The sequence below is a fragment of the Cyprinodon variegatus genome, unplaced genomic scaffold, assembly GCF_000732505.1.
Source record: "Cyprinodon variegatus isolate N-32 unplaced genomic scaffold, C_variegatus-1.0 Scaffold137, whole genome shotgun sequence".
Classification (NCBI taxonomy): Eukaryota; Metazoa; Chordata; class Actinopteri; order Cyprinodontiformes; family Cyprinodontidae; genus Cyprinodon; species Cyprinodon variegatus.
Genome location: NW_015150590.1, coordinates 1,142,783 through 1,152,781, shown reverse-complemented (window position 1 = coordinate 1,152,781; position 9,999 = coordinate 1,142,783). Strand labels below are relative to the sequence as shown.

The following is a 9,999-nucleotide window of genomic DNA, read 5'->3' as shown; positions in this document are numbered from 1 at the left end:
CATTCAGCATAAAAAAGCATTACCACTTTGCTGTTTCTCCGAAACAGCTTTTTCTAGTTCTGTTTGTTAAACTGATAACGTTACTTTTCTGTGCACAATTGTAAGATTTATTTTTGTGCAGTCTTTAACATGTGGCTGATTTTCTCACTTTTGTCCCACTAAATAATCAAATGTACCATTCAGTTGTTTAATGCATTATTAAATGGTTAAACATGCCATTAAATAATTGAATATACTCGATAAATTTTGACATGAAGTAGTTAATGTATAAAAGTTGTCCTGTCCTGCCAGTTACCAAGCCAGCTCTTTGTTCTCTTTTAAGAACTAGGATTAATACCATTTAACTTTTTTTTTTTTTTTTTCCCCCCCCCCCATTTTAGCATTTTCTTTTACTACACTTTTAAAACAGCCTCAGCTAAAACAAAGTACTGAACATCTCTGGAAACTGATTAAAAGATCAGGAATATATATTAGTAGACATAAGGACAGTTGGTAAGAACAATAAAAAGCTATTTACAGCAGCGATGCCAAAGAATAAAAACAGGTTTCAAACTGGGTTTTCAAGTGATGAGCAACCAGAGAGAGTGTGTTTCAGTGATTAACATAGCTAACTAGCTAGCAGTATCCACATACATTTGCATGGCTCAGTAGCCTTTAAAATCCAAAGTGCCATTTCTGACCTTCCCTTACTAAATGAAAGGGCTGCAAAACATGCTGCTTTATAAAGATAAACAATGATTTGTCATCTCAACTTTTTTCTAACATTTATGGAAGAAAATTAGAACTGTAATTTTATTTTTAACTTTAGCTAGAATAAAGGAAAAACTTAAACATTTAAGATTGAATGCATATACCTTTAAATGTATTTTAAATGATTGTGAAAAAAAGAACTGATGGTCATTTGGATTGTTTAATGTGAAGGCGTTATTTAGAAACACTGGTTTAGTAAAATGAATAAACTATGGGAAGATATCCTTATGATATCTGGTGTTGTAGAAGTGAATTTATATCTGTTGATCTGTATGTTTGTGTTATATTTCAGAAGCATGAAAATGAGGAGGATGAAGCAAACGGGGACAAAGATGGAGGCAGAAGAGAGAAGAAGGACTCTGATGTTCCAGTGTCTTTTGTGTTTGGTCAAAATATCAAAGACAGAGCAAAGGTGATTTTGCTTTATTTTGCTAAATCCGTGCACTCCTGTAAAAACGATTGACCCTATTCCGTTTTTTGCTCCTTAAAGAGAAAATTCAGAGTAAAGGGTTTTTGTTCTTAAGTCATGATTTTATGCTGTAATGTAGGATTGAATATTTTTTCTCAGATTTATCACATTTGTTTCTCAATCTTATTGTCAAAAACACTGACCCTAACAGTGGCTTGTAATAATTCAGGTTTCTTTTGTGTCCTCCTGGATTAATCTATGATGCACTTTAGGAGTAATATTGATAGGCCAGCCACTCTTGGGAACGTTGTTTGATGTTTTGTGCTTCTGTGGATAATCGTTCTGAGTGTGGTAACAGAAACAACTTTGGAGATTATCTTTAGACTTATTTAGGTCAAAATAATATTCCTCATCTATGAAATATTTAACAACTGTGTGCTTTGTTGCACACATCATGTGTGCATGTTTTTTTTTTTTTTATTATTTAGACAGTTTCTATTTAAGAGATTTCCTGATTAAATTTCAGACAGTAGTTGAGTAATAAGGCGGCTTAATTGAATTTGGCTGTCCTTTTAAACATGTTTTGTCAGCTAACCATTGTCACAAAAGCCCTGTTGTTTTGGATAAGTTATTCCTTCCATAAATGAAACTATAATTTAAAGAGGCATATTTTCTGATGTTATATCTGTTTAATATTACTGTATCTGTAAGGTAGAAGCCCGATCTTCCATTTATGTAAATTACATTAGCTTCTTATCCATGATTAGATTTCCAGAAGTAATGCACTATTGTTGAACATTTTCACTGTTAGCTTTTTTTCTTTAACAATACACTTACTTGCATCTTTTAGACTATAGGTTACTAATGACTTCATATATTTCTCTGCAAGCTATTTTGTTGATTTGCTATGGGATTTTTTTGTTTCATATTCTTTGCTTTCATATGTTTTTGTTTTGATTCCATCTAGCTGGATGAGAACAGTACAGAAGACAACTCAAAAGAGGCCGTGCAACCGGACTCTCAAGCAGAGGGCACTAATTATTTCTTACAGTACATTTCTACCCCAGGGTAATGGAATTGCGTCCCAGAAATATTTTTAGTATTTCAATTGAATCCATGCATTTACTGAAGCTTGTGTTCTTTCCTTTGATTTTCTTCAGTTCAAAAAATGCCACAAACAGTACAGACGGTGGGGCAAAATTTGTCTTTGGGCAGAATATGTCTGAGAGAGTTCTGGTAAGCTGATCAAGGTTTTTGTTTTCCAAGAGGTTTACCATAAAATGCATTTTACTCATCTTTTTTTTTTTTTCCCATTTCAGAGTCCTCCAAAGGGTGAGGCCTCAAATGAAGAACCTAAAGAGGATTCAGTTCCTCCTGCTCCAGAGCCCTCATCGCAGGAAACAACCCCAGAGAAGGGTAAATATTCTCCCATATTTTTAATAAGACTTTGCTATTCAGCTTTATTAATATGAACTATTAGGGCACTTAAACCCCACCCCAGTACACACCACATGTTTGTCTGCAAGATAAAAGGATCTTTTTTGTAGGCCTGTAGAAACTGCTCCACCACTGAGGTAGTCTAACTTGCCAAGTATGCATACCTCTTGAACCTTTTTAATTTGTCCTAGTTTTTACTAGACACTACAATGTTTTTTTTTTTTTGTGATAGTATGATGGACCAACAGAAAGGCAAAAAAATATTATATTTTACAAATGAAACCTGAAAAGCATTTTGTGCATTTTTGCAGATAAAGTCTCTCAGTGCTAGTACTCTGTAGCAGCACTGTTTGTTGCATTTAGAGCTGCAGCTCTTTTATATTTCTCTACCAGCTTTGCTCCTTAGAGGCTTTAGTCGGATCATGATTTTCTTGCACTTAGCTGTTTGCCAACAATTCTCATTTAGAAATAGGTGTGATCTTTGATTGGGATATTTGCTTTGATATAAACTTCTAATTTTACAGCCTTGCTTTGATGTTTAGGGTTATAGTCCTGCTGTAGTAGTAACCTTTAACCCATTCAATTCTTATTCCAGTAATGCCTTTTTTTTATTAGCTCCATCAAATTTCTCATCAACTCTAGCTTGCTTCCTTTTTGCATAGTATGCTGATGCCACCAGCTGGTTTCATTCCTGGGGATAATGCTTCCAATGGCTGTCATCGATACAGTTTCTGCATAAACAACATTTTTTATCTAAACTACAGCAATTTGTTTGGTTTCATCTGTTCAGATCAGTCCCTCAAAAAACTACTACTGTATTTTCACGACCATAAGGCGCACCGTACTAAAAGGCGCAGTCTCAGTTATGTGTGCCATTACTGTATTTAACACACACATAAGGTGCACCGGATTATAGGGCGCGGGTTTTATATACAGGTACATGTCCTCTACTACGTTTAAATACCTCTGCTGCGTATTTAAAAATAGAGCGGAAGTAAAACTGAGTATGTTTGTGCTTTATTCATGTATTTATTACAAAGTATTAATCAAACCCATCGAAGTCATCATCCTGTGTTTCTGAATTAAACAGCTGCACTAAATCAGACATGCCAATTTCCCCTTCTTCGCTGTCAGAGCCACTTTCAAGCATCTACAATTCATCCGCAAACGGTGGCGTAACTTACCCGGCGCTGCCTTCCATTTTTCGTGAAACTGTGGTCTCCGTCTGTCATCCATCACACCCCCCGGAATAACAGCAATCTTTCATCATCTCCTCATCCATCCAGCTCTTTTCATTTGCCTTAATAACGACTCCAGCTGGAAAAGTCTCTTTAGGCAAAGTCTTTCTCTTAAAAATCACCATAGGCGTCAGTTTCTGTCCACGGCCACACTTCCCCCTTTAACGTTCTCATGGCGGTCTCAACAACGTCCGCAGTAACAACACACATAGGGCACACCCCACTATAGGGTGCGCCGCACATTTTGAGGGGGAAAAAAGACGTTTATATGTGCCTTATAGTCGCGAAAATACAGTAATATACTTTTCTTCTTCCAATATTTCTAAAGAAAAGGGACTGGTGGAGTGCAGAAATAATGTTTTTATTCATCAATAGATGCTCTTACTTGAGCTTCCTATCACTGCAGTTCCTCCAAAGTTACTATTGACCTCTTATTGTCCTGTTTGCCTGCTCTGTCCATTTTGTTAGATGACCTCATCTTATACATTTATAGTCTGTAAAATGTCTGGAACTTTGCTAGGCTCTGTTTGTTCGTTTAAAAAAAAGTAATAAAATGGATTAGCTTGTGATAATATGACAAAAAAATTCATAAAATATTTTTTTACTGGCCAGGTTTTATTTTATATTTTGTCCTTTTTAAATGGTCTGATTTGTTTAGCTTTCACGTTGGAGATTAAATAATATTTTGAAAGTAGTGAAGTCTTCAACTAATGCAAATATTTTATACTGTGTTTCATTTAAATAGCAAACAGTGTGTCCGAGTCTTTGGCAGAATCTGCTGCAGCATACACCAAAGCCACAGCCAAGAAGTGCATCTTAGAGAAGGTTGACGTGAAAACCGGGGAGGAGTCGGAAAGCAATGTTTTACAGGTAAAATATGAGTTCCAACTGATGCAGTGAACAATGATAACAATACTAAGTGATCTATACTTAATTCTTTTGTTTTTTTTGTTTTGTTTTTTTTCTTGTTTTTTTTACTACAGATGCAGTGCAAGTTGTATGTGTTTGAGAAGACGGCTCAGTCGTGGATAGAGAGAGGTCGAGGGTTGCTGAGACTCAATGATATGGCATCAACTGAGGACGGAACGCTACAGTCTCGTTTAGGTAATCACTTGTAGAAAATAGCCTAAATGCTGTTAAAAATATATATTTTATATAGTCCAAAGAATTGTAAAGTTTACTTGATCAAATATACTTTAATATTAGAAAGTAAGATAAAAGTTGAATGCTTAAAAAAAGCTGTTTTTTTTTTTTTTGTATCTTTGTTGCAATACTCAATACACAGCACAAGGGGGTGCTAAATCCATCATATCATATATAGGATTTTACATCAGTATTTTTGAAAAATGCCAGGAATTTAAACATGGTGTCAGAATGTTTTCTTATTTAAAGTGTCTTCATTAAATGAATGTACAATATAAGAAATACAAAATATCAAAGACTTACATCTATGGTTGATCCTTCACTGTGTTTGTTTTAGCTTTTATGACAGTAAGTCTTTTTGTTATACTTTGTATCTTTGCAGTAGTTCAGTATAGAAATGTTAATCTTGTTTCTCCTAATGTTTGCAGTAATGAGGACACAGGGCAGCCTGCGGTTGATCCTCAATACAAAACTTTGGCCCCAGATGCAGGTGGACAAGGCCAGCGAAAAGAGTGTGAGAATCACTGCCATGGACACAGAGGACCAGGGGGTCAAGGTCTTCTTGATATCAGTATGTATCACAAAACACTAAATCAAAGTCTAATTACCTTGAATTCATTCAGGCTAACAGCGATTAATGCCACTATTATTTATGGATTTCAACACTAATAGAACAAAGAAAATGGAAGTCGTCTATGTAATTATTGACCTGGAAGGATTCTGTAAGATAAAAACAAAAATCCAAAGTGTAATTTAGCAGTTTATTTAATCAGTTCTCTGTTTTATGCGCATGGAGGCCATATTGGATTTTAGTTTGGGTTTTTTGGAAAAATAAATCTTTTTCTCTTTCAAATCTAAAATATTTTTAGTTCAAACACGAAGTGCAAACTGGGAAGAATGTTATTTTTATTTTATAGAAAAGAAAAAAACCAGCTGTGCGAAAATATGCGGATGCTTGCAGACGTTGATTTATGAAAGAAAAATACAGTATTTGATCTAAATTCCATTTTTGTCCCACATTATCAGTGTTTATTAAAATGTATTGCTGACATCTAATTCTATTTTGTTATTATTCTTTTAATGTTGTAGAACTGTTGTTTCCTGATCTGTTACTTAAATTGTTCCTAATGCTGCTTTGCTTTGCTTTTATAGTGCTGTGCTAATTTCCAGGTAAATACCATTGTACCCCACAAAATAAGCTAAAAAGCTTCATCAAGTTTAACCTTTTGCTCTGCACACTTTTCATATATTATTTTGCTTCCTCTTGCATAATGATGGTTTTTCCAGCCTTCTAAGCTCCATAACATCTCTTCCCAGATGTTTAGCATTAGTCTCCAGTGGCTTAAGGAGCAGAAAGTCTATGCTTCAGACAAAATGTAAATCTGAAACATCTGCACCTAGGAATGTATCGACAGTATAAGTAACTTCAAAGTTCCTTAGATCTATTTTCCTATTTGTATCTGACCTCTTTAGGGTAGCTCGAAAGACATAGGTCAGCTGGCTGCAGCGTTACATCATCGTATTCTAGCTCTGAAGAGCAGGGCGGAGCAGGAGACGGAGGCCCCGGCAACAAGTATCCCTGAAGCTGAGGTGCCGCAGTCCAACGAGGACGACAGCGACGAGGAAGACAAGGGCTCTGCCTCCGCTGCAGCCTCCACTCCTGCTGCAAGTCAGTGATTTCCTGACTTTTTTTAAGTTTGTTTTCACGTGTTTGGTGACACTCTTTACAGTCAGCCAGTAACTGTAAAGCATTTTACTAGCCAGCTTTTCCAAACACCTTTCAACAAACGGATTAACGTAACACCAGGTTCAGAGGGATAACTATTGATGTAATAATACTGTTTTGTTTTTACAAGGAGGGAAATAATCCTGTCAATTCAATGTGTTCTGAGCACTTGGAGAAAAAGCCACGGGTGCAAGGCAGTATTTGAATGACTTTAATAAGTCTAAGGACCAGAATGAATGAGTCAAGTTAAGAGTTTTTTTTAATGCTGTTTATTCATTCAGTGTAAATTTAGAGATGGAGCTGTAGGTACAGGAAAAAATTAACATTAAAGGTAAAATGACATGTTTTATAAGAGGTTGACATGTATATTTTAAATACTTTATAGCCATTAATGGTTCATTAAAATGTTCATTATCATTTTTCTACTCTTAAGTAATTAATCTGTTTATTAATCAGTACCTTTGTTCAATTAATAGATTAATTGTGGGATGGTAAAACGTTCCTTAAAGAAGACTAGACACAGAATTAAAGCCCAGGGAAGCTAAACTGCCATGGATGGAACATATTAATTGACAAAAGTTTTTCATCTTAAATGCAAAATGTTTAGATATATTTTCACAATTTTGGTATAATTGCTGCTCTGAGTGCGTCGCTCTGTCTGCAAAAAGCATGTTTTACATGCCTTTATACTCAAGTCAATGATTAATTGATTTTTCTAAAATAGTTGTTATTTCAGTAATCGATTAATCACGATTAATCCAGTTATTGTTTTAGCCCTAGTAGTGTTTATGGTTGATTGGTCAATTTGCAAACGGGGACGTTACTTTTAATTAGATTGGCAAATAATCTTAAAATAAAAAGCTAAGGAAATAAGAGGCCAAACTTATCTCTTCCATTGTTGGGTGTGCAAAAGCAATAAATAAGCGACATCACACTTTTCACCATTGTCCATCTTTAATTTAGTATCTTAATTTTGCTTTATTAGGGAATATGACTCAATCCTTAGTGAGATGAATCAATGTCTGAGCATATGTTTTTTTTTTCATGTCACTGCTTGTATTTTAAGATTAGGAGTTTTAGATGCTTTTGCAGTGTTGCATACTCTAGCTTGTTATGGGAAGTAAGTTGTTTATCTGCATATACAACCGAGAAGTGACACTAACATGTTGGCTGAATGCAATGGATTTCTGTAAATGACCATATAGTTGAGGAGCAAATTTGTTTATTTGGTTTTAAGGGTAACAGTTTATTATTAAAGCCTACAGCTAATTAAAAAGCCTAAATGTAGTTAAAGAAAATTTCATAAACCATGAAAAATGTGTTTGAAAATGATTATTTCATGGCCATGGTACTGTGTACACCATTATAGTAAAGACAACAGACATCGAGTTAGAAGAAGCTGTCAGTATTTTGTATTTAAATCCTCTTTGTTGATCTTTTTTCATTGTAAAATGTTCTGAGAAACAGAATTCTGGGTTAACCAAATGAACAAACTCTTGAAATGTGTAGATCAGTGTGTTTTATTGAACTGATTTAAATTCTTGAAGTCATTTATTATGCATTCTTAGTAAGAATTTAATTTCTCCTCTGATTTTGAAATGTACTCGTATGCCAAACACACTCGCACATATTTATGGCTGTCAACTTGTATAAAAAATATTCTGTATTTGATGTATTGACTCCACTCTTCCTCAGTGACTCATTTCCATTCTTCTCCTGCAGGTAATTCAGACGGAGGTGAGAACCAGGCAGCAGGAAGCACATAGCGTCACTCTTGGACAGCCTGCTAAGATGCCACTGCTGAGGTATTTTGCTGTAGGCATCTCCATGGACAGCCCTTGACCAATATGGGTCCTCCAGACCAGTACTTTTGGATATTAGAAGTCTAGCTCCAGGAAATAACCCCCTGTGCCGGAGTGTCTCACCCAACTCGTGCAGTTCATCTTCTCTGCATTCAGCGTAATATCTGGAGTCGTATCTTCCCTCCCTCTCCTGTTTTGTGTTTTATTTTTGTTTTCAAGTATTTTTTTTTCCTCTCCTGATAGCAAAAATAAAGACTTCAAAGCTTTGGTTTGGGACTTTTCTGCTCATCATATTGATGAGTGTAAGGGTGTTTTCCTCTACAGTTTAAGTATGGCACATGTTAAGACTGCAGTTTCTACTTTGGGACCTTTATACTCACTCTACAGCTGTACCTCTGGACTCCACACATCCAGAGGAGCTTTGTTCACAGTGTGTTTTGACTAGTCCTTTAGTCTGTTGGTCGTACATCCAGACCGACTCTCCTAACTCCCATGCCACTTCCCTCCAACCAGTCTGTGCGTTAGGTTTTGGCAAAGGTAATTTATTTTGGGTAGTGATTTTCATATTGCATCTCAACACATACGTGCTGTCTGTAATGGCTAGCCAAGATCACTCAAGTTGTCATTACTAGCAGTTTCTTATATTTCCTATTGACCTATATTATAGTGAATAAAAGACTCAAACAATGCCGTCTCCGCTAATGTGATTTAATTATTTAAGGACAAAAGGGCAGAAGGATTCACCTTAAATTGTCATCTGTATTAATGAGTTTTAGTTACTCATGTTCATGTTTTTGTTTTGTTTCCGCTTGAGAAAATGAATGCATCGGTCTTCATTTTGCATGTAACTTTTTTTAAATTTTTTTTTTTTTTATTTCAGCATCCCAAGGATTGTCTTGATGCGTATTTTTATGTTGAAAATATAAACTTTTTATTCAATTACATTTGGAAATCGTGTTGGAGTGAAGACTTCATGTGTCTGTTTAAAAAAGAAAAAGAAAAAAAAGGTAAACAAAATATTGACTGTAATACCCTTTGAATTACATGTACATTTGAATATATCATTTAGTAGCACCATGTTTTCTCATCTCCTTCACCTGCCCCCCTTTACAAAATAAACCATTTTGGACTGACTGTGATTTATTTATTTTTTTTTTCCCTCTTACTCTGCAGCTACATAAACAGTGCTTTGCAAACACCGTTTGAATTTTTATCACCCATTTCTTACATAGCAAATACACATTTTAAATGTATTTAGTTGGTCTATGTAATAGATCACATTACTGCTTTTGCAAATAAACCAGAAAAAGCTGCATGCAGTTCCATTTAAGGGGTATGAAACTTGAACTTAATGTCCGTTCTGTTTTGTGTCTGGACATTATCATGCATCCGTTTCAAAAAGCTGAAGGAAAACAATTTCAACCTTGGAACTAAGTTAATACCTGGTGTGCGACTAGCTCAGCTGATTTGTATTCATGTGCTTGATCTGGCCTA

The 9,999-nt window shown here is 35.3% G+C and overlaps 1 protein-coding gene across 6 annotated transcripts in view; it reads left to right on the top strand.

Moving 5' to 3' along the window:
- The window catches only part of ranbp3 (RAN binding protein 3), a 33,673-nt gene extending 24,034 nt beyond the window's left edge, over nt 1-9,639 (top strand). For 3 of the 6 annotated variants that reach the window (XM_015376624.1, XM_015376625.1, XM_015376622.1), the window contains 9 exons: nt 1,043-1,162; nt 2,127-2,227; nt 2,320-2,395; nt 2,479-2,575; nt 4,580-4,704; nt 4,818-4,938; nt 5,406-5,548; nt 6,451-6,646; nt 8,426-9,637. In XM_015376624.1, coding sequence (XP_015232110.1) covers nt 1,043-1,162; nt 2,127-2,227; nt 2,320-2,395; nt 2,479-2,575; nt 4,580-4,704; nt 4,818-4,938; nt 5,406-5,548; nt 6,451-6,646; nt 8,426-8,469 — 1,023 coding nt within the window. In that variant the 3' untranslated portion in view covers nt 8,470-9,637. Of the gene's footprint in view, nt 1-1,042; nt 1,163-2,126; nt 2,228-2,319; nt 2,396-2,478; nt 2,576-4,579; nt 4,705-4,817; nt 4,939-5,405; nt 5,549-6,450; nt 6,647-8,425 lie in introns of all 6 variants that reach the window. The other 3 variants (XM_015376628.1, XM_015376627.1, XM_015376623.1) reach the window with 3 other exon arrangements.
- Nucleotides 9,640-9,999: the final 360 nt, after the last annotated feature.